The 23,929-nt window shown below is 39.0% G+C and overlaps 2 protein-coding genes across 4 annotated transcripts; both read left to right on the forward strand.

Moving 5' to 3' along the window:
• Nucleotides 1-876: 876 nt before the first annotated feature.
• On the forward strand, nucleotides 877-9,679 carry LOC111344891 (dual specificity mitogen-activated protein kinase kinase 5-like). Its single transcript, XM_088744182.1, has 18 exons — nucleotides 877-1,033; nucleotides 1,178-1,229; nucleotides 1,820-1,884; nucleotides 2,125-2,164; nucleotides 2,452-2,520; nucleotides 2,786-2,838; nucleotides 3,144-3,172; nucleotides 3,551-3,612; nucleotides 3,717-3,765; nucleotides 3,885-3,958; nucleotides 4,055-4,105; nucleotides 4,770-4,841; nucleotides 4,943-4,972; nucleotides 5,104-5,133; nucleotides 5,993-6,025; nucleotides 6,199-6,260; nucleotides 6,728-6,773; nucleotides 6,865-9,679. The coding sequence occupies exons 7-18, from the start codon at nucleotides 3,166-3,168 to the stop codon at nucleotides 6,991-6,993; spliced, it is 645 nt and encodes a 214-aa protein (XP_088600308.1). The 5' UTR covers nucleotides 877-1,033; nucleotides 1,178-1,229; nucleotides 1,820-1,884; nucleotides 2,125-2,164; nucleotides 2,452-2,520; nucleotides 2,786-2,838; nucleotides 3,144-3,165; the 3' UTR covers nucleotides 6,994-9,679.
• A 168-nt stretch (nucleotides 9,680-9,847) lies between these two features.
• On the forward strand, nucleotides 9,848-23,775 carry LOC148741699 (scavenger receptor cysteine-rich type 1 protein M130-like). Of its 3 annotated transcripts, none has more exons than XM_088744172.1 (13): nucleotides 9,848-10,133; nucleotides 11,591-11,672; nucleotides 12,276-12,617; nucleotides 13,225-13,563; nucleotides 14,132-14,461; nucleotides 15,278-15,601; nucleotides 16,312-16,677; nucleotides 17,759-17,947; nucleotides 19,041-19,367; nucleotides 20,223-20,339; nucleotides 20,991-21,119; nucleotides 22,092-22,208; nucleotides 22,458-23,775. In XM_088744172.1, the coding sequence occupies exons 2-13, from the start codon at nucleotides 11,621-11,623 to the stop codon at nucleotides 23,054-23,056; spliced, it is 3,231 nt and encodes a 1,076-aa protein (XP_088600298.1). In that variant the 5' UTR covers nucleotides 9,848-10,133; nucleotides 11,591-11,620; the 3' UTR covers nucleotides 23,057-23,775. The 3 variants fall into 3 exon arrangements, with proteins under 3 accessions (XP_088600298.1, XP_088600292.1, XP_088600301.1); XM_088744166.1 differs by having other exon boundaries at nucleotides 9,849-10,133; nucleotides 17,585-17,947; XM_088744175.1 differs by lacking the exon at nucleotides 14,132-14,461 and having other exon boundaries at nucleotides 9,852-10,133; nucleotides 17,585-17,947.
• Nucleotides 23,776-23,929: the final 154 nt, after the last annotated feature.

Consider the following 23,929-nt stretch of genomic DNA (forward strand, 5'->3'; position numbering starts at 1 on the left):
GATGTCTGTCTGGTGTACATATACATGGATTGACATATTAGTGAACGAAGTGGGCAAACTCGCTATATCACCAAACCTTTCCAATCTCGTCCCTAGATGTCTCCCTCCCCACATCCACTATGAGCGGGGCACGACAGCACCCACCTACAAGGGATTAGGGAGAAACGTGAGTTCTAGAAATGAGTTTGCTTTAATTTGGCAAAAGGTACACTTCCTTGTTAACCTTGGATGCGACTGCCGTCTGTTACTTGTAATTTGCGTGTGGCATCATAATAAATCTTCCGCAAAGCAGTTAATTTTTTGAACATTAAATCTACTTAGAGAAACATTTTTTCTGTTTATGTAGGTGACAGTTTTGTTTCCGATTTCTAACTACTTTGGCGTATACATAGTAGATACATATACATACTCATACACAGAGTTTGCTTACGGTAGCATAACTAAACTTCTGCATGATATTTTATTCGAAAGCTGTTACTACATGTTGAGAATATTGGCTAAGTTCTTTTTTGCATTTTTAGGGATGATCAAGATAAAGTCAAAGTCCATAAAAATGCAAAAAATGAACAAGGCTAATATCCAGCCTGTTTATTTTGAGATCTGGGGAAGCTAACTGTGTATTTAGCACCATAAACACATAAGATTTGTTTCTCTTTTCTTTGTTTTTACTGTGTTCTTCCCCTTCTTGTAACTCCATAGCAGACATTGTCCAAAAATTATGACTTCTTTAGTCTGCTCCATGCAGTGTTTTCCTTGCTTTGGATCAAAGCGAGCAATCCCAAGTAGGCAAGATTGACCCATCTGGCCAGCTCAGGTGGCCAATCAGAACACTGGAAACTTCAGCACTACCAGCGATACAGCAAGAATAAGTAATTCATAACTGAAGTGGTCTCCTCCAGCTGTGAATTCATTCATAGATAAACATGTGACACCATTTATTGAAAATTACGTCTAAAAATTTTGTTTAGGTCAACACAAAGGCAGCTGCAGTAAACAATGCTGTACCAACTAATGCAAGTCTCCCTACAGAAAGGTAACTTGCTGAAAAGTTGTTTTTGTACTTCTAGTTATGTATAATTTTTTTTGGTCGTGTTTACCCACTTTCTCTGATCAGTTCAAACGTGTTGACACATTTATTATGTCAGCGTTAGTCTTAAACTATCTTATTATCTTAAAGCTCACACAAACCAGAGAGGGGAGACATACAGATTATTTTAGAAAATGGTCAGGTAAGAGTGATGAATGAATTTGAGATAATTGGTCCCTGCTGAAAAAGACCAAAACAAAACAAAACAAAACAAAAGCCTGAAGAAAATGTCTTTTAAAAAATATGCCACCAAAAGGAGGTGCTAATAAAAAGAAGTGAAAAGATTAGATGACCTTTGAAAAAATGGAAAAAGAGATCATTTATTTTATCCCAGAGTTTCATTGATTGAAAATTTTTTTCAAACTACATGTTATCCAGTATCAGTTGTCTATCATCTGGGAGGGTTTGCCTCTACAGTTACACAATAAGGAAATTTAAAATCAAATTGCTCTGGAAGAAATGATGCGCCAACTGAAGGAAAATCATATGAAATGAAATAGAGTACTCCTAATTTTACACAGTTGCACTAACTTGGCTGACATGTGGTTTAAGGAAATTTTGATGAGAGTGGCTCCGAAGTTGTGGACAGGTGGCCAATAAAGGCAGTCATAGTTTTAATGTGCACAGCAGTATAATATAGTAGTCTTTAGTAATATGATTCAATAATTGATTGAACTATCAGGATGAAATAATTTTATAGTTCGGTAACTGCATGCGCCATTGCATCTGTAGGTATCTCACACTGATATTCAGTATCTTGACATTTTGGGCCATGGAAATGGAGGAACAGTTTATAGGTGGGTTACACACCTTAATTTTTTTTTTAATTTGGAACATATATTGTTAAATGTACTGTAAGTGCTGTAACCACTTCATGTGTAAGAATGTTCTCTAGTAGATAAATTGAAAAAAAAAACTGACTAAAAATTGTGTTGTTTTTTAGCACTGCAAGGAAAAAAAACTCTCATGAATTCAGTCTGTCATTTTCAGCTGAGCCTTTCATTTTTTCATTTGCTCATGGTTATTATTTTGTGTAGGGCATTACACACAAGCACAAGTAGAATAATTGCAGTAAAGGTGGGTATCTGGATGTATTTTGAATGTGGGTTTGTGTTATCATTTCTTGATTACTGACAACAGCTCCATTTTTTGCACATTCTAAAATATTGCTTTTGAAAATTTACATAATTATTTAGTGTTGTTTTGAAATACTTTGAACTGCTGGAGTGCCATTTCATAATTGATTTATTTTGTAACTTTGCTATTAGTTTAGGTTCATGTATGAAATTTTTACATTTGTACGGAACTCTTACTTGTCTTTCCATAGTAACACTATATTAAGCTCTGAATGACATTATCTTCAGGTGATTCCTCTAGATGTAACCCCTGATGTGCAGAAACAGATCATATCTGAATTGGAAATACTTTTCCAGGTAAATTTGTATTTACTAGATAATACACCAAATTCAAGTATGGCGTCCAATTTGAATTACCATTGTTCTCGACTTACTATAGCCTTGTCTTCACGTGGAAAACACAAAAGGATTATAACATGTGTGAGAGGCTAGTAAGTCCAGAACAATGGCAGTTAAAATTGGATGCCATATTTCGATTCAGTGTATACAAATACAGTTATTATTCAAGACTTACTCGAGTGTTTGGCACTAATAATCTTCCTTTTTAATTGCTATTTTTCAGTGCTCCTCACCATTTATTATTGAATTCTATGGAGCATTTTTTGTTGAAAATAGGTACGTATGGTGTCCTTTCTGTCAAATTAACTAAATGACTATCCTCTTATTTTTACACTCTGTTGTGAACCACCAGATATTTTTCAATTAGCCAGCCATAAAGAACACTAGCCAGCAAGGCTAAAAGAAATTTCAGATTGAGACATATTTCATTTGTTTTTTTTTGCTGAAAACACTGGCATGTAGTTTTATGAAACCACAGTACAACAATGGTTATTACAAGGTGAAAAATGACTGTATTGATTTACAAATGACTCTAATACCAACTGGATATTGATTTGTTTTGTTTGGTTTATTTTTCTCAGGATATCTATTTGTACAGAATATATGGATGGTAAGGGCTGTATAATAGGCATTTACATTTTTACAAATTAATTTCTTTGCTCCTTGAAGCTCACAGAGCTAAGTTAATATTCTTTAAAAATCACGTATTTTGTATAGTCACTGCTTCTGCACTTTGTTAAATACCAAGGCTTTTAAAGCCTATTACTGCAGCTGGGTGTGTTCTCTATTTCAAAACCACACTTCTGCTATTACACCCAAACCAACCTTGTACAAAAGTAGCCCAAGATCTTTTGTTAACCGCCAATAAAAAGCAACGAAACTTTGCTGAAAACAGACAACAAGAAGTTCACTATTTTCCATTTGAGGTGAACACCATGCAAATCTAAAGAAATCCAAATTTACTAACATTTTATCTGCATATCCTCAGGAGGTTCTTTAGACCAGTATGGCTGCAAACCTGAAACAGTTCTGGGAAGAATTGCAGTTTCAGTGAGCGCCCTTAAAATCTTTTTTAATTTTTCCATTGAATGTCTCTTAAACAGTTCATAAGCTACCTGTAAATATAACTTCATTCTATCTTTCATGCTTTATAGGTGGTCAAAGGACTGCTTTATTTGTGGGAGCTGAAAATTATGCACAGAGGTTGTTAATATATGGCACTCATGAATTGATTGATCTGATTTATACAGATTTTCGTTCTCTTACGTTTTTACAGAGCCTTTCACCGTCAGACTAATGACTCCATCCGTGTTCTTTTGTAGATGTGAAGCCCTCGAATATTTTAGTAAGCACAAGAGTTCAAGTAAAATTATGTGACTTTGGTGTCAGTCGACAGGTAAATGAATCACAACACTGTGATAAAAAAAAATGTATAAAGCTCATTTTTTTATTGTTGGAATTTCATTTCACAAAATCGTTTCTTTCCTCACAGCTGGTCAATTCAATTGCTACAACTTACGTTGGAACTCATGCTTACATGGCGGTGAGTTAAAGGACTTTTTGAAGTTTATGATTTTAACAACAGCAGCATATGGGAGAGATTCGTTTGCGCTTTGCTTCTTGTTCATCGTAGGTACAGTTAGATTTTTTCTATTTTTTTCGCTTATCTTTCATAAGGAATCGTTGCATCTGATTTGCACAGAATAATATTACACTGTCTCGCGCGTTGCTTGATTATTTAGGCGAGGACCAATAGACGGCGCATTTGAAGGCAGGTTACCGACAGCCAAAAATGGGAACCATTGTTCACTACTACCCACATGCTCAAACTTCATGACACAGGAAGCCTATCCCTCCCTCTCTCCATTCTCGAAAATGTATTGAACAGATCTAAAAGTAAATGAACATGGACTGCTGTCTGATAGAAGCCCTCTATGGGTGAAATGCAATCTCCTACCCTGATTCTCTCTTCGTGAAAGACTTTCATTATGCGCTTAATCATCGCTTACACTTTTACAAGGGTATTTATAAACAATGTAGTAGCAGGGAAATGTTGTTGACCTCTGGATAAAAATGGGTCAGGCCATCGAAAGTAAGCCGGAGAATTTAGCGTAAAAGTAGCCAGAGAATCCCCTGCTCTCCGGTACGTAATGAACACCCCGCTTGACTTACTTTGCTATTCATTGCTCTCAAATCTTCTCTCCCAGCCTGAACGCATACAAGGAGATGAATACAGCATTCGTTCGGAACTCTGGAGTCTTGACGTGTCTCTTCTTGAGGTAAAGGAAATATCCAAGGTCTTTTACTTGGATTTATCGTTTTTTATTGAACAAATTAAAACTCGATTGTGATAAATCTCTATCTTTTATTTGCACTACAGATGGCTTTGGGAAGGTTTCCTTACCCAACGGTAAGAGGTTAATTTGTAGTGGGTGGTTTGTTAAGATTTACGTGGTTTAAACTGTATTTCTGAAGGAATTCTAATGTTTTAGGTGAAACAACCCTTTATTATTTTTTTAAGTGCGTTTTTTTGTTTTACAGGAGAGTCATGGAGGCGCTGAAACGTTTCTGGTAACATTGCAATCTCATTGCAATTTTTTTAAACCCATTGATTTTAACTACCGGTAATTCGCTTTAGAGAGCAGCATATCTCATCCTGCTGCTCGGGAAAAGATTTATGTTTTGGTCCTCAAACTAAATATTAAGAAATCCTGAATAATTTTAGTAATATTAATTAACCCGTTACACTACAGCCTGAAATCAAAGGAACGTCAACAGACGTGATCCGCGTTAACTGCACGGGCATAACGCGTTCATGTCTGCTTGGTTCACAAACGAACCACGAGATTAAACTGCGGTTTACGACCATAAGCCGTGTTTAAATTTGCTAAGGTCAAATCCACGAATCGCGACGCTGAAGCGACAACAAGTATATTGTAATGGTTGATAAGATTTTATTTCTCAAATTTTTACCTCCCTTTTCGAATGGCATGGGTCATTCAAAGCCAACTTCTATCGATTAAGAGTGATCATGGTGCGGCTAATGAATAGGTCACGTTCACTCGGAGTTTTGAACGGTAATACACACACGTCCCCTCTCCTCCTCCCCACCTTCAGATGCCCCTATGATTTATAGGCGGTGCTGTAGTCTCGATGTATTAGACTGCAGTAATACCTAACTGTGACTGTCTCATCTATTAAGACATAAAGTAAAGTTTCAAATGATTTCATTGAAGTTACAATTCAACGAAAAAAATCGGTGAAAACGGTTTATATTGTATATGAATGAGATCGTGAAACTACACTCTAAGATCCCCCCACCATCGTCACCATTCAGGAAACATTAATGAAAACAACAGTCACATCACAAGCAACGACAACTGCTAGAAAGACCTTGCTTAAGACGAACCTTCTGTAATTCTGTTTGCAGCCAATAGCGTTACTTCAATGCATCGTTCACGAGGTAAGCAAAATTTAATGTTTTCATTTCTAGTTCGGTACCCCGAAAGGAAGGGTCGTCTTTCATATATGATCTCGCTGTCATAATGTAATTCTCATTTGCTCTACAGGCTTTACCCCTATTTAAGGATGCTTAGTTTTGATTTAATATTTGTTTGCTTCTCTCCGCGTCTCAAGAACCCGCCGCGGTTACCTGAGGACAAATTCTCACCAGCTTTTGTGGATTTCGTGTCTCAGTGGTACGTTATTGATTTCTAACATCATCTTGTTGTGTGTGTTGTTGGGTTGCATTATCTCGCTACTGCTACCAAATCCAAGCCTGAAAATAACGGGGAATTTACCTGTAGAGAGAGATTTTGATTTACATCTAGGCACATTCTGAATGGTTCAGGCCTGCTCCAGGTACTTAATTTTCATGAACATGTTAAGCAATTCGTTGCCAGATCACCTGTCGGATACTGCAACTGTAAGCTGTGGATTTTAGCTTACGTGGCTCAAGGCTGCACTTAGTATGGTGTTTCTATCACTACTGCTCATACGTAGCCCAATTCGTGGTTATTTGTTTCCTGGGGTGGGGGAGGAGGGGTGCGTTACGTTACTAGTCCTAATTAACACATCTTGAACCGAATTTCTCTACGTCCTTATGGATCTGTGTTCTCTCTGCAATATTATTTAGTATTCAAAAGACTATTTCAATTTCTATCAGCATGCAGAAAAATCCCATATCAAGATTGACTCCAGAAGCGGTTTTGGTGAGTGAAAATTTAATTAAATTTTCCCCCTCTTGTTGTTATCACGCTTCATTCGCTTAACGGATCCGTTTGTGTTTTCTTTATACTCCAGGCTCATCCTTTCATTGCATCAAATGATGATGATAATGTGGATATGATATCTATGTGGGTTTGTCGCCAGCTGGAACAGAGACGATCATGCGCACAGAGCATGGACTCACCTAATTCCGAATCATCCTGATCAACTTCGCATCACTTGGCTTTACGTCTAAAAATATACATAATTTAACAGTTTATTTTCTAAGGATGTACGTTTTGACAAATAATCTTAGAGGTCAACAATTGGCTACCACAATTAGGGACAGCTTAGTCCCACGGTGGCTATAACATCAGAAACATGTTTTCAATGGTCATCTGACGAAAGCGCTCACAAAGCGGCTGTGATCGGTGATCGTGTTTTGTGGTCCTGTTCATCACTATTTTAGACTCAGTTCGTCGCTAAGCACTGTCGTCTCCGCTTTTTAGTAGTCAGTTGTATAGATAAGGGAAGCCGTCAATGGCTGTGGTCGTACAACAGAGTTTAATCACGATTAAGGCACCTCTAATCACGCTTTAGCTAATTCTCAAGTGCGACTGCAAAAGATGTCTTCGAGATCACGCCCAACGAGGATGTAACTGGCGCCTCCTGACGAAGCGGCAGACTTAAAACACCTACAGCGCATTTTAAAGCGTCTAAAAGAGTAGGACTTAGGTCGAGATTTATCTAAAGCTTGTCTGGTAAGCAAATCATGTGCTTGCACAAATATTGTTGCACAGGTATTTTAATGCATGTGCAAAGCTTTGTTTCTGAGAAATACTCATTTATCCTCGCGAACAGAACTCTGGTGTTTTCTTTCGATATTTCAGGGTCAATTTTCTCCACTATGGCTTGAAAAGTCCGTTTGGAAATTCTCAGATGACGTTTCCATTCATCATCAAAGTCCCCTTATCGATCGCTGAATAAAGTCTCAAACCAGTGTTTGGGACGAGGAAAATCCCACACCACTCGATCCACTGGTGTTGAAATATAGAAACCTATCAAAGAACGAAGTCAACGTTGTCGCCTAAAAAAAAAAACATGTGAAGCCTTTTGAGACGACGCGAACGTGCTTCTGCCCTGGCCCTACGAAAAAGATAAAAGGCAACGAGGACGAGAACGATTTGAATTTGATTAGCCATGGTGATATCTAAATTTATTGAACAGCAGTGTAAAAATAGTGTCTGATATGACAGGTTTTCCTATCTCCTTTGGCAGCGTGCTAAATCGCGATTCACAATAGCGTTATCTTAAATCATGATTAATAGAACTTAATCACGATTGCGATCTCTAGTGCGACCACAGCCAATGTGTACAAAGAATAACTTCCATTCGGTAGATAAATGAGCCCTTACACCAGTCTGTGCAGGAACAGTTTTCCTGAAGTGGAGCTCACGAAAACTAGCACGTTTACAGAAGAACTGATAATGTCCTTTTGCACTGTCAATTATTAATTTGACTTTGAGATCGGTTTGACTTTCTAAATCAATTTTTTTAGGACACAGTGATAGGAAGGATAAACTTTTGGACGAAATTAGAAGTTATCCTTACAATTAAAGAATGCTTTGAAAAAGTGTGGGTACAGCTTTCACCATTTTAGGAGGGGTATGGGGCGGATTTGTGAAAATATAGGATAAATTTAACAACCTATTTGCCATTAGTTTATGTTTTGCGAGCGAAGCCATGATTTGAAAACACTTCGAAGGCAACCATTTGCATTCTCGACTTCGCAGCTCTCTTTGTGATATACGCGCAGCCATGATGTCACTACCTCCTCTCTAAGCTAGAGGCTTTGGAGACAACTGATGATAAATCACATCAATACGCAATTAAGGTTACCGTGCACCTTCAGGGGTGTCTCGCGTGCAAGCGATGTAGCGTGTCCGGTTTAAACTGTAGATATCTAAACCCCTATATCAAATTAAAGCTTATAGGACTGGCTATAAGACTATACCAAAAATTTAAAAAAAATAATTAATTGTCGAATTTTTCACGACTTCTCAATGCGAGCGTCCGAATCACCTTTTAAGAGCTAAAAGTCAAAGGGAATTTGACTTGACCAGTCGCTAGACATTTAAATTTACCTAATCATTCTAAGCAACATATGGCAATCTGCGGTCTTTCCTTACACTTAAGTAGCACGGAAAGCCGTAAAACTCTTGGACAAAAGCTCATCTTTCAAACCGGCAGTTTAAATCCCACAGGTATCAACAAACGCTTTTCATTCCACTAATTTATTCGTGTTTTTCTTGTTGCCATGTTCCAATCACGTAGCTCCTTTTTCTGCCTTTAAAAGCACACACAACCCACAATTCCTCTATTCACTCCGACGAAGGGCTAACGCTCGAAACGTCAGCTTTTATAATCGTAACGGTGGCAAAATTACCATTTCAACTTTGTTGATATATTCAAATTATTTCAAAGGTGAAGGTGCACGGTAACCTTAAATGAAAGAGCATAGAAACTTGGTAAATAACTGCTGGTATCACACCATGTGACGTTAGACACACTAACAAAACTACGTCGAGGGTTGTACAACTTGCATATAATTTATATAATTGATGGGTAGATTTAAACCCTCCACATCCTCAACCATTCTTGTTCCAGTTTCTTTTGTGTGCTTTTTCTTTTGTAACCGAATCAGAATTTTGTCGTATCCAAATATGATACTTATATAATATTTTGACGAATTATGTATTCTACGCCAGTGTGAAAGAAGTTTGGCATAAAGGGCCGGTTATTGAAGTGAGGTGCGACACAAACCGCGGTTTTTCACAAACAGTGGACCTCGGGAACTCTCTTATAAGAGGGCTGAGATAATCAAATAAATGTTTCACTATTTGCTCTCGGCCGTCTTGTCACTGCTCACAAAAATAAATGTCAGGGTTCGGCTTAATTGAAGATGGCTTAGAGCGCGGTTTTGTTAAACGACGGCTAAACTTTGTTAAATGAACGGCCCTGAGGGTCTGCATGTGTTTGTCTCTGTCAAAAGAATGTATATCCTTATGGAGTGACGAATTGAGAGAACGCAGTGCTTTCTCTACAGGCTTAGCTTTTCAACCTTGTTTCTTGGGGCCACTCTCCCAAAATCCAATGCGCGCGGGGCAAGACAACAAACTTACCCACGAGTGTGCTTTAGTTTGGCCGAAGTCCAAAGGCGCGCTTCGTTGATGTCCTTGGATAGGATTGTTGTCTGTTGCATGTATTTGTATGTGGCATCATAATTCTTCGCATACCTTTTTAACGCAAGGCAGTTAGGTTTTTGAACACCAAGGCTGCCTGGCTGGGAAATCTTTTGCCTTGAGGTATGTGACAGATAGTTTTGTTTCCGTTTCCTAGCTACTTTAGCTTGAAGATCCATGCTCATAGGTTGAATGCGGTATCATAACATATCTTCTGCATAACATTTCATCCTAAGGCAATAAGTGACGAGAATGCTCAAGTTGCTCAAACAGCGAAAAGTTCCCATTGGTAGGCGATATCTATTGTTTCGATAGGACTTAAAACTCAATGCAAGGACCCAAGTTTGGTTTTGAAGTGTCAGTAAAACAAGATCGGTAGGATTTATGCCTTTGAATTCGCTACGTTAACCGTTTAACTGCAGTGAAGTTTTACTGGCCAGAGGTTGTCAACCAAGATAGTTCGAGCTTTTCCGTTTTTCAGTTAGCTTCCGGAAAGTGATGAACAACCGTAACCGAAAGAGAGGGAAATGAATTAATTTCTTTTTCCCGACCCGGAAATGTTTAGCAAGATTTGCTCGAATTGTGTTGATTTGCGCCTGGTTTTCAGCAAGATTGCATGGTTCCGCTAAGAAATTGGAAAAGCTTACTGGGCAGCTTTGTTTAATAGGAAGAAACTTTCGAGACACGGCTAGTTTTCGATTTTGATGATAAGAGCGTTAAAACTATTCAGAAAGCAGTCGTCATATGAATTCAATTTTCATTTCATATCAAGCCATTGTTCCTGACCTCCGGAAACAAAAGAGCCACCGAGCAGAATAAACTTCATTTAACTCAGGCATAGGGTAAAATGGGGTTTGGTTTTTGTATGCATGATAAAACTCTTCAGTTATCAGTTAATGTGAATTACACTATAAAAAGATTTGGAAGCTGACGTGTCGAGGATTAGCCCTTCGTTAGAGAGATCCTGACATAGAGCTCAGCTTACTCTCTGTGGTAGCCAATTTAAATGCAAACAGAGAATCAAACCAAGTGGCTGACCTACACTGCCTATATTTACTGTAATAAGTGACAAGGGTTTGCTATGAGATTTCACTTTTCTTGTCACCAACAATGTTAATTCCATTTTATGTGAAAGCCGTAGTTCCTGACCTCGCGAAATAATAGATCCGCCAAGCGTGACAAATTTCCTTGTAACTGAGACTCTAGAAAACAAACTGGGTTGGTGACATGTCTGGATATGTCTACCTCCTTCACTAGCGCTGAACCACGCGTAGCACTCTCTAAACCGTATTGTTCTCTCTTTTTCTGTTAAGATTCAAAATGTCGTCCGTTCTATTTTGTTATAACTGGAGGTTTATCAATTGCTCGTAGTAGGCGCTAAGTTACATGTGCGACATCATGATCCTAAAACACGTAACGAACAGGGGATCAAAATGTTTGGAATTTCCTTTCATAAGGTCATTGTTGAGAGTATCTTGTGTGGGCTGTTTACTTCGCTGTCTGATTAACCCACTTTTCTGCATCATACGCTTTTTTGTTTAAATGAGTTGACGCAAACGATACGCTTCAATCTCCTTTAGGTGCCGCAAGAGTTGTAAGTGTCAGAAAAGATGATCTCGTTATCAGCATTGACGTTCATGAGGCTTGTGCTGTACTATTCTGGTGGGTATTAATTTTGAAAGAATATTCGAATGAGCTTGAACCAGTCGGAAAAATGCTCAAAAGGCAACTTTTCGGACAGCAATAGACCCTTGAGATATTTGACGGATTCAACAGCTTTTACTTGCTGTTTAGATTATTGAGCGACATTTGATTATATTTATAAAATATACATATGCATACGTACATATAAATACACACACTGTGATATATCAAATATAAACTCGGTAGCTAAATGGCTTTTTTGAAATTACGCCTATCGTGTTATTATGGAATTTTCTCTTTGTTTCTGTTTGAATCCTAAGCTTTTTTCTAGATCATTTCCATATATTCCTGACTTGTGGAGGAGGAGGGCTGCCGCATTTCCCTTCTCATTCATCCCGTCACCGGGGCCAGTTAGGTAATGGGTTAGACACTGACGAGAGTGATCAAATGACCGATAAAAGCACTCGCTAGCTGTAGAGAGAACGGGTAATTGCAATGTTGCAGCTAGCAAGCAGCCGGCTAGTACACGACCAAATATTGTTTTACCTCTGTTTTTTGAGAGATAACATTGAAGCGAAAACTTTTGCTCATTGACTGAAAAACTTGCATCCAATTTATTAGATGTTGGCATCCGTTTAACTGGTTCCAACGTGACATTTGCTGGACGTGTTGAGGTTCTTTCGTATGGAGTCTGGGGACGTATCGATGGGTCTTCGTCTTGGGATAGAACAGAGGCTGAAGTGGTATGCAGACAACTTGGTTTCCCAGGTGTCGTCACGGCCTTGAAATATTCACCATTTGGGGAAGGATCTGGACCGGTCTTGATGTCTTACGTACGTTGCACAGGAACTGAGAAGACTTTACAAGAATGTCAGTACCGTGACTGGCTTGAGAGTTATTCCTATAAAAACACAGAAGCGGGTGTGATATGCAAGACCCATGAGCTCAATATTGATATACGCGGTAAGTACTGGATGATATTTTTTCTGCTTGCCTTGGGTAATTTTTTGCACATACTTTTGTGGTGATAGAAAGTACACGATATAGTTTAAAACTAGCAGCCAATATCAGTATACTTAATAGTTTAGGAGCAAAGTCCCAAAAAGTAGCGAAATCCACAACCCACCTTACAGAAAAGTTTCAGCGCCATATTCTTGTAGAGCAATGTGTACTGTTTTGTATGTATGATTTTCTCTTAAGTGAGGTCGTGTGATTGACATTTAGAGTTCATGGTGATCACTTTCATATGCGTCTCTTTTATTGAGGTTTGGTTAGGAACAGACGAATTTCATTTAAATGCCATTTCGGAACGGCGCCTCCCTATTATATCGAGCGTCAAGTTGACACAATTGTTCTTCTACAGTCTTCTACCCATACCACAAATCGATTGTACGGACCAAGGGGGTTTATCTGGTCTTATCTGCTTTTATCACTTAAAATTATTGTGGTAACCAGCTGATTATTTCCCTTGCAGACAAACTCACTCCAACAATCTTTTTAAAACTGACAACATTGTTCATTTTATTTTCTCGAGATATACTCATGGTTACGTTTTCATAATTCGTTTTAGATATTTCAATTCGTCTTCAAGGATCCTCAATTCCTAATGCTGGTCGAGTAGAAGTGATGTACGCAGGAATCTGGGGAGCGATCAGTAAAACAAACTGGGATATAAACGACGCCACAGTGGTGTGTCGCCAGCTTGGTTACCAAGCTGGTGCAGAAGCAGCCTTCACAACCGATGTGTATGGCCCAATAAGCGGTCCTGTGTGGATTACCAATCTTCAATGCTCTGGAAGTGAAGCTAACATAATGAGCTGCCTTCATGATGGGATCGGTAACAAGTCTGAATCACAAAGGCGACGGAACGTTGCTAGTATTATATGCAAGAGTTTGTCCCACGCGAATGGTAAGTGTAGGTTTATGCGCTATTTAAGTATATAAATTGCTCCAGCCGTGCCTTTCAAGTTTGCCTAAAATAACGTAACTACAACAGACCAGCAGCCAAGGTATGCGAACATAACTTGTGGCGGAATTTATCATAGCCATACTGACGGAGGATAAGTGTTTTTAGAGCTCTTACTGGGCACGGAAACTTTAAACCTTTAGGTTTTCTATCGATATACTGGTACTGAAAAATGTGTTTCTTTAATTTTACACCAATGCAATTCATATCAGTGATCATTAGTTGGTTGCACAATATGTCAGTGAGCCACTTTGTTACACTGAGGATTGTTGCCCTTATGGGAATATTTAACCCCTCTAATTGTGAACTCTCAGGTGATCCCCGATTGTTTTCAAATGAGATGTAGAATAAGTCTCTCTTTCCCACAAATGAACGACAGACACCTTTCCGCTCTCTGCAAGAGAAATGGCAACCTGAGATGGCAGCGGATCCAACGGTGTTAACTTCCAGATGAGGGCGACTATACTTCACGGTCGATGTAATTTTTCGTATTTCTCTCTTCTACACCCAGGAATGCTGGTTAGACTACGGGGATCTCCTTCGTCAAATATGGGACGAGTCGAGGTTTATTATGGGGGAATTTGGGGTTCCATCTACGCCTCAGGCTGGGATATCAAAGATGCTACAGCTTTTTGCAGGCAGCTAGGATACGTCACAGCATCACTGGCAGGAAGACAGTTATTTTGCTCCATCACTTTACCACCTTTGTTTTCAAACTTCAGGTGTTATGGAAACGAATCGGCGCTAGACCAATGTGCTTGGGATTTCTTCGTCTATTCCTGGTCAAGTGCTTACAGTAACTGTGCAAATGTTAGGTGTAGCAATAGTATGGCTGGTTCAGGTGAATAGCAATTTTGCACCCACTTAGGTCGTGATAATTACTCAAGGACCAAGAAATACATGCATGGAAATCTGTTATTTCTTCTTCAAATTGCAAGCTGTTTCGTACGTACTATTTACTTCCTTAATGACTAGGGTCAGTGAGAATGAAGTCACTTTCATATGGACCACATCGTTTCGCCAGGATTCCGTATCATGTAGTATCTGAGCTCAATGTGAGTTCGGTGTTTGAGAAAGTCTTTTTTGTAGTTATTTCAGTACTTTTGATTTTTTTAACGCTTATGCGTTGTATCACCACATGCGACAAAACTGGCTTATAGAAGAATTTTGCCGAACCGATATTGTGTTGCGTACCTATTTAGTACCTCAGAAAACAGATTCACTTCCACAAGCTTTGAAGTCCCATGTAACCCCTGACTGATTGTAAACGAGAGCTGGAATTTTAAGGCAATCGAGACCATCCCTTAAGCTGGCTATTTTCTGTGATTTTCTCATTCCAAAAGTAGAATCTTGGTCGATGTGGACAGAGAATTTAGTTTGGCTTTATAATTTTAACACTTCAGTAGGATTGGGTGAACAAATCTTAACAACACATACAAGCAGTTGGTCCTTGCGTTACTTCTACTATTTCAATAGCCTTGCTTTTCCAACAATAGTCTCTCTCCCGCAAATGAACGACAGACAACTTTTCGCTCTCTGTAAGGAAAACCCCAACCTGAGGTGGCGGCGAATCCAACGGTGTCAGTTAATCTTCAGATAAAGGCGACTATGTTTCACGTTCAATATAATTTTTCTTACCTCTCTCTTTTACACCTAGGAATGCTGGTTAGGCTACGGGGATCTCCTTCGTCAAATATGGGACGAGTGGAGGTTTATTATCAAGGAATTTGGGGTTCAATTTACGCCTCCGGCTGGGATATAAAAGATGCTACAATTGTCTGCAGGCAGCTAGGATACACCGCAGCATCATTGGCGGGAAGCCGATTATTTTGCTCAAGTACTTTGTCATTTTTGTTTGCAAACTTCAGGTGTTATGGAAATGAATCAGCGTTAGACGAATGTACTTGGGATTCCTTTATTTTTCCTTCGTCGAATGTTTATTGTGCAAATGTTATGTGCAGCGATGGTGCGACTGAATCAGGTGAATGTTGATTTTGCACACACATAGATCGTGATAAACATTGAAAGACTAAAGGATTGCATAGAATTATTGTCTCTGCTTCGTATTGTAAGCCACGTCGTGCTTACCCCTCACTTCACCTTTGAATCGCGACGCTTCCAATAGATGCCGTCAGTCCCGCCTCTTCAGGCAATAAAGTCGACTGGATTAGCGTTATCTATCAATCATTATACACAGCTGGTGTATGATGGTTCATGGTGCACTTCAAAGAAAGTTTCCCCTTGCGGTCCACTGTCGCACGGCTCTGCTGTTGTTGTGTTTTTTGTTTTTGTTTTTGTTTTGTTTTTTGTTTTTTTTATTTTTATCGTAGGCATTTATGCTCCTGGGATTTCTATTCCACTTATCGATGTGTTGTGCCGAAGTCTTATGCACTGTGTTTGTAGTAAGTGTGATCAGGACCAAAGAAAATTTTACTCTGTTCCGGCAGAGCTTGCACGATTTTCTGTCAGTGCGGCAAAGTTTGTAGTGGTGAGACCGTAAGACCCGTATGCGAGAGTAAATAAGGGAGAACGACAAATATATCTGATTCGTTAAGACAGCGACCCCTGCCATTTTATAGCATGCTTACAACACCGGACACCTGCCCCTAAAACATGATTCCCATTCATAGATGAGCAGGGGAAATTTTTTTTTCGCACCGACCAGCAATTATATTTTTATATCTCTTCTAGGATTTGATGTAAGGCTTACAAATTCTGCGGTTAGGCACGCTGGTAGAGTAGAGCTTCGATTTAACGGGATTTGGGGGACTCTTTACCTTTATCCGTGGTTTTGGTGGTGGCACTATCACTATGACGTCACTTTTGATGGAGTTATATGCAGACAGTTAAACTTCTCTGGCAGTATCCTTGCAGCTGGCTTTGCTGTCTTTGGACCGGGGACTGGCCCTCAGTGGTACGGAGCCCACGATATACAGTGCCTTGGACACGAGAGTAATTTGCAAAATTGTACTCTTAGCGGCCAGCCTCGATTAACGATCTATACACATCACTTTGATCTTAGTATCATTTGCAAACCAAGTGCTACACAAGTCGGTGGTGAGTTATAATTACTTATTTATTTCTGAGCAGTTTTAGATAAAAGCTAACACGTACTCTTAAATCAGTCGCTGAATCTGGCGTAGGAAATTGTCTAAAAATTCGGCGAAGTTTGTGAGTTATAGATAACAAGTATTAGTATTTTATTAGAGTTCTTGAAATTGTACGTGAGGATGTCTACATTCATGTCCGTTTAAAATTTTGTCAGTGGCGTCTTGGAACCTGCCTTGGGGGAGGGGAGAGGGGCACCTCATTATCCGAAAATTCAGGCTTCAGTGACTAAGGTCGTTATAAATGTGATATATGCATTATTGACCAAGCGTGAGGTCAAAATGGCTGGATTTTGACCGAGTCCTTTTTTTTTTTGTCTTTATGATGTTTTATCATATTTTAGGCTTTAAAAGTAATATTACATTGTATTTTTTAGGCTCGAAATGTAGTTCTTAAATGCTATTGTTGTATTTTTATTAGGCTCTTTGAACGTGATAGTTTATAAATATTCTTAATGTAAATTAAATCTTTAAGATACGGGGCCCCTATGGAGACCAGCCTTGGAGCTGAATGGGCTACCCTGTGTAAATAAAGTTTACTTACTTACTTACTTACTTACTAATGTTTTTCTTGCGCGGAATCTAAGCGGGCAATCCCGAGCGGGCAAGATGGGCTTGGGTAGCCAATCAGAACACAGGATTCGCTTGATATTACCCACGGGCGCTGCCAGCGTTATAATAAAGTTTTAAAGCACCTTGTAATGTAGACTTGAGATTATTCATTTTGTTTCTTTCTTTTTAAGCTCGTAGGTTTATTGGCTGTATCTTCCCCTAAAAAGTTTTGAAATTCCAAATTTATGGGAGGTTGACTCTGAAAATGTGAAAATTATCTACCATTGCAACATTTTTTTTTTTAGATTTCAACGTTCGCTTGACTGGATCCAGATTTACTTTTGCCGGTACAATCGAGGTGATGTTTTACGGAGTCTGGGGAGGAGTACTTGGCCAGGGTTATGTTGATATTAATGCAGGTCATGTGGTGTGTCGTCAGCTGGGATATCCGGGCGCTGATTATATTTTCCAATACGCAGATTTTGGGCGATTGAATGGGCCATTGTGGATATGGAGGATACGTTGTAATGGGAATGAATCGAGTATCTCAAACTGTGCGGTAACCACATGGGACAAGATCACATCCGTATGGAGTCATATATATTACCAACGACCATATTTTGCAGCCGGCGTTTTGTGCAGACAGGCAAATTTCAACCCGTCTCAAAGTAAGTCATAACTGGCCGTTCTAGTCAGTGATAGCGTCAATTCTGAAAGAATCTTCCACGCTAGTTTTAGTGATAAAGGCCCAACCTCCTTGAAAAATTCAATGGGGGACATTTTCAGGTACGACTTTGTGGAGAGAAACAAAGACGACAAGATATTTTTGTGATCTACAGTTTTATTTTTATTTCGGTTTTAATGATATTCCAGATACTTTTTTTTACTGCCTTCAATGCCTCCGAAAAAAAGGAGTGAGGTTATGATCTTTTAAAGATGGAAAAAAAGAAGGATTTCTAATTTAGTTGACATAGGGTAAAGAATCAAACAACAACAAACATATGAAACATATGTGTGAACTGCGGTTATGAGACGTATATGAGCACGATCCTTCGCAGTAAAGCACTATTTGAGCAATAGTGAAAATCAGACCTGAAAAAAAAATTTCAGGTCTGATTGTCTGAATTTTTTTCAGGTCTGATTTTCACTATTGCTCAAATAGTGCTTTACTGCGAAGGATCGTGCTCATATACGTCTCATAACCGCAGTTCACACATATGTTTCATATGTTTGTTGTTGTTTGATTTATCATCTACGGGTTTATATCGAATCAATTTGATGGCCTGCTCCCAGTTGGCTTGTTAGCTCAATTGGTAGAGCGCTGCACTAGTATCGCAGAGGTCAGTGGTTCGAATCCCGTACAGGCCTGAAATTTTTTTCAGGTCTGATTTTCACTATTGCTCAAATAGTGCTTTACTGCGAAGGATCGTGCTCATATACGTCTCATAACCGCAGTTCACACATATGTTTCATATGTTTGTTGTTGTTTGATTTATCATCTACGGGTTTATATCGAATCAATTTGATGGCCTGCTCCCAGTTGGCTTGTTAGCTCAATTGGTAGAGCGCTGCACTAGTATCGCAGAGGTCAGTGGTTCGAATCCCGTACAGGCCTGAAATTTTTTTCAGGTCTGATTTTCACTATTGCTCAAATAGTGCTTTACTGCGAAGGATCGTGCTCATATAAGGGTAAAGAATCTTAAAAAGTTATAAAGTTACTGAAATAACTACCCTAATAAATTAATATGTGTGTTTTCTTAGTGTTGAAGGTGAGGCTTGCTGGTGCCCCAATTAGTAATGCTGGACGAGTAGAAGTGTTTTACTCTGGAGTCTGGGGAACAATAGATAGGGGGGGGTGGGACATCAATGCTGTTCACGTGGTATGCCGCCAGTTGGGGTATCCTGCAGGCCTTTCATCCGGTTATAATAATCAGTTTGGTTCAAGTTCTGGACCGGTATGGTTCAGGAATGTGAGATGTCTTGGCAACGAGACCAACTTCGGAGAATGTAGAAAATATGCCTATGGCCGAAACTCCACGGGTGGATCATCGGCGGTAACAGCGTTGTGCAAGTTACCATATCAAACAGGTGAGCTGTTCACTCTAAAATTTGGACACGTGTCAGTGTTGAGAAATTTTCTCCACAGAAACTAATTCAAAGTTAGTTTTACGCAATTGTGCTCTAAGAATGTACTCAGCGCTACTTTTTCCATGAAGTGAGGTGAGAAATTCAAAACCATGCGAAGGACGAGGTACAAGTGAAAGGGGTTGAAGTTAAGAAGTAAAAAAAAAACATTAAAGACAACATGCAAACAAACAAACAAAAACAGGGATAAAGAAGGCTGTATACTTGGGCTTTCCTTTCTATCCCTCCCAGAATGGTGGTGGTCCAATCTTGTTCCACATAAAGTACCTTTTCATCCACTTAAGAAAAAAATGATAATAAGAGACTGAGAATAAAGTATATTAGTATATACTAAAACAGTGGATAGCGTTGAAGGCGCGCTCTGATTGGCTAGTCAAACTCCGAATATCCTTTGCTATTTACCTCCGAGCAACTCGGGAAAAAATGGCGTCCCGGTTTTCATCCGTGACAAGCGAAGAAATCACTCAAATTAATAACGAAGCAGTGTATATTATCTCACTGTTTTAGTATATACTAAAACAACTATTCACCTCAGTGTCGGTGGTTAGCGGTGGATATTTACCGAGCCGCTTCGCGGCTCGGTAAATATCCACCGCTAACCACCTCCACTGAGGTGAATAGTTGTTAATTGTTACAATTGACGAGAGGGAAGGGATCTGATGGAATGTGTCCTAAAGAGTTTTCCGATACTATTAATTAAAATGACCTTTATTGTCTATAACAGTGCCTCGTTTCCTCTTTTAATAAGCAAATTTAAGACCTCTATGAATTTTCTCTACTTTCTGATTTATTGCCCAGATATCTCTTCAAAATGTTCGGAGGTCAAATGTCAACACCATGGAAGCTGCATTGATACTGGAGGAGGTGCTATTTGCAACTGTACAGAAGGATTCGTAGGAATACATTGTGAAAAATGTGAGTAAACGGACAGTTTTATTTAAAGAGTGTTTTTCTTATATCAAGGCTGTTTACATGCTTTGAATAATTGTGCAAAGTAAAGAAAGGGAACATAAAAACTGAATTTGAGGGAACACGTCACAGTTTCAAGCTCAAAGATAACCGTTAGCAGGCAGATTTTGTTTGGACTCATTCAAAGTTCGATGGATTTCAATTTGTATGTCATGTACCTTGTCAAAGTTAAAAAATACTTGCCTATATGGGGTTCAGACCTCTTTTGTTGGTGGTACCATTCCTCTTTGAATTTGACTTAATTCATTACAGAAGCGCTTAACTTAAATAACACTCGTACCTTTTATAATTTGACTACGAAAGACTGCTAAGATTACTTCAGAGCTCATTGCATGCCAGATCTGTCCAACCCGTCTTTCATTACATTGAGATGTAATTAACACCGTTTGAACATCAGAAGCCTACTACTTCATCCACTTATCGTTTTTAAACATCAAATCTGTACGAAGTATTTTAATACTTCTATCCAGGTAATTCTGATTTGCATAAGTAGCAAATCTCAGTAGATATCTGTACAAACTAATATGATTACTTTCGTACCAAACAGTTCAAAATCCCTCATCAGTATCTTGTTTGTTGTTTTTATTATTACTTTAGCAACATCTAATCCATGTCAGAGTTCTCCATGTAGAAATGGTGGAAAATGTTTTAGCAATGATTCTTCATATATCTGCTCCTGTCCCGATGGGCTCTCTGGGCATCTTTGCGAAGAGCGAACCACAATCAGTAAGTTTACTTTATGTCCTCATCCGCTGTTTCATATGTGCAGAATTAAATGATTATAGGCCCTTATAGTTTATTTCTGGTCTAAAATCGAGCTTTGGTCGTAAGAGCGTTGTGATTAATACAAATTAAACAAATCTGTGTTAGAATAGATTTTACCTCGGCAAGATTGATAAGGCTATAGCAAAGGTAAGGGCAAGAGAAAAAAGGAAAAAGGTAAATTGGATATATGTTTATCCTTTCCGAAGAGACGTCGACGAAGCAGATTTTTGCACAAACACCGAGTTTAATAACGTTTTAAGTTTTTTGTCAAACTACAAAGGAAAGAAAATATATACATTACAATGTTTTACAGATACAACTAACTACAGGTATTACAAAAGTTACAAGAAAATCACTAAACTACTTACAATTCTGGTTGCCTTCTCTTCTGAATTTTGAAGCGAGGCATACCTTTTCAAAAATATGTAAAATGCGTGCATTATGCAAAACAAAAGGAGAGGGAGGAGGAGGGTCTACCTTGCAGAGTGTGTCAAGTCTCAATACAAATAGGACGAACTCGAGGTATAGAGCGCGTTTTAAAATTATCACTGGGAGCGAGGTTATGCGATATTCCATCCAAACTCGCGAATGTTGCACGATAAAAACTCTGTTCCTATCGAAGTCACCAGATAGCTTGTGAGGGTCTTGCGATTATTGCTCAATTAATTTTGGAAGGTATGAACTTGTAATAACTTTAGTTTCACCTTTTAAGAATTTCATTCCTTTCCTCGTTTGCTTAAAATCGTATTCTAAAAGTTGATGAGCCGAAATTATACTGTTGGGAACCATAAAAACTTTTATCAGTGAGCAATTGAGTTTATAGCAATACCATTTGTCTCTCAGAGAATAAAATATGTTTAAGTGTAAGTGGAATTAATTCCTCTACTGTTTTAATTTGCAAGTTACAATTTTTTTCTTGTTGCTACTTTGCAGCCATGAAGCCGTGCCAGAGCCACCAATGTCCAAACGACGCATTTTGCCAAGAAAATGAAACTCATTACTCCTGTGTGTTTAATGAAGCAGAGAATTCAGCCTCTTTACAGACCAAGGGTGAGATTTAGCTTTTGTCTGTGTGCTGTCAAATTATTTTTATTCTCATCATAATTTCATTAGGGTGTGACAAGGAAAATCGTAAACATGATGGTAGTATGAATACATTGATCTGAATTGTTTCTCTGATTACTCTTGAATGTTTAGGTATATCAAACACCGTGATGAACCATGTATTTTCTCAATTTTCGCGCCTTTTGGTTAGGCTTGTGTGTATCCGTTTACTTTGATATCTCTTTTGCTCTACAGACGAGCCCTCGCTGACACAGACAGGAAGTGCAACCTCCAAGACTACTTTCATCATAACATTATCAATACTTGCATCTCTTGTATTCCTTCTTATTGCTGCAGTTGTTTACCTTATCTTTCAAAATCGGAGGCTTTCTAAACCTAATCCTAGAAACCAACAGGCAACCTTTAGCAATGTGGCCTTTAGAAGCGATCAGGAGGAAACCCACTACTGTAACGAAATCGACTTGGGTGCAGGGACAAATTACAGTTCAATGCCAATGAAGGACAACACTAACCCTTTATATGAAATATCTCCTTCCACTGATGAAACGGCTACCTCTCGACCTCTTCCACCAATTCCACCACCACCCAGCGCGGCAAGAATGAATCCAAAAGCTGCTCGCCAGAAAGCCAACCGAAGAAATGGCGGTGTGAAGACGAGAGGAGCCGCAGAGGGGCCAAGGATGGCCACGAGAGGGGCCGAAGAGCATTACATGGCTTTATCAAAGGAGAAAAACAGTACTGCCTCACGAAATATCTCAGCTGATGGAGGACCGAATCCCAACGAATATATGTCTCTGTCACCAAACAGGCACAGAGATGTTTCTCATTCTTAAAGTCCTCAAGCTTCTGACTTCTAAAGAGCGATTAGCATGACAAAGGTTGGAAAAGATGGAAGGATCTGAAAAAAATAGAGTCAGAAAACTTTGCTAATTCTTACAGAAAACTAATATTGTTTTGCAAAACCTGTTCACCTGAGTACCTACTGTGTTTTTCCTTCAAAAGAAGCATTATTCCAGGAAAACAAACCAAATACTCAGCGTCTAAAGAGCACTTGATATGGTGGAAGGCTTATAGAAGAGATAGTCTTGGGTTTACACTCTCTTGTCTAATCAAAATGAATCCGAGACGTAAATTACAGATGACCTAGTTTGAATTTATTAGAGCAAGGAGAGAGAACTTAGAAGTGTCAATTCTCTTGTATTGCGTCTTCTCAAACAATGCACTTCTGTATAGGCCCTTGCTGCTCAACGCATTATCCGCCGTTTGCGTCCCTTATTATATACCCACAATTATCAGCACACACAGTGGTAGGAAGGATTGACTTTTGGACGAAATTAGTAGTTATGCTTACAATCAAAGAATGCCTTGAATAAGTAAGTGTGGGTAGAGCTTTTCGTTATTTTACGGGGGCGAAGGTCTGAGGCGGATTGGTGAGAGTATGCCTGAAATATAGGTAATTTTAACAACCAACCCTCCAGTTGCCATTAGTCTATGTTTTCGATATAGTTAAGGACGCGAGCGAAGCCATTATTAAAAAACACTTCGAAGGCAATCATTTGCATTCTTGACTCCGCAGCTCTTCTCTCTGTAGCACATGCGCAGCCATAACGTCACTTCCTCCTCTCTAAGCCGGAGACTCTGGAGACATTTGATAATAAACTACATCAATACGAAAGCAAATGATTAAAGAGCATAAAATCTCGCTG

The sequence above is a fragment of the Stylophora pistillata genome, chromosome 1, assembly GCF_964205215.1.
Source record: "Stylophora pistillata chromosome 1, jaStyPist1.2, whole genome shotgun sequence".
Taxonomy (NCBI): domain Eukaryota; kingdom Metazoa; phylum Cnidaria; class Anthozoa; order Scleractinia; family Pocilloporidae; genus Stylophora; species Stylophora pistillata.

Bases quoted from the DNA above. Each gene is read 5' to 3' on its own strand.
- LOC148741699 (XM_088744166.1), top strand. From the start codon at position 11,621: ATGATCTCGTTATCAGCATTGACGTTCATGAGGCTTGTGCTGTACTAT. The intron at 13,564-14,131 runs GTAAGTGTAGGT...TTCTACACCCAG, and splicing joins GAGTTTGTCCCACGCGAATG to GAATGCTGGTTAGACTACGG. The intron at 16,678-17,584 runs GTGAGTTATAAT...TTTTTTTTTTAG, and splicing joins AAGTGCTACACAAGTCGGTG to ATTTCAACGTTCGCTTGACT.
- LOC111344891 (XM_088744182.1), top strand. The intron at 3,959-4,054 runs GTAAATGAATCA...CTTTCCTCACAG, and splicing joins ACTTTGGTGTCAGTCGACAG to CTGGTCAATTCAATTGCTAC. The intron at 4,973-5,103 runs GTAAGAGGTTAA...TTTGTTTTACAG, and splicing joins GAAGGTTTCCTTACCCAACG to GAGAGTCATGGAGGCGCTGA.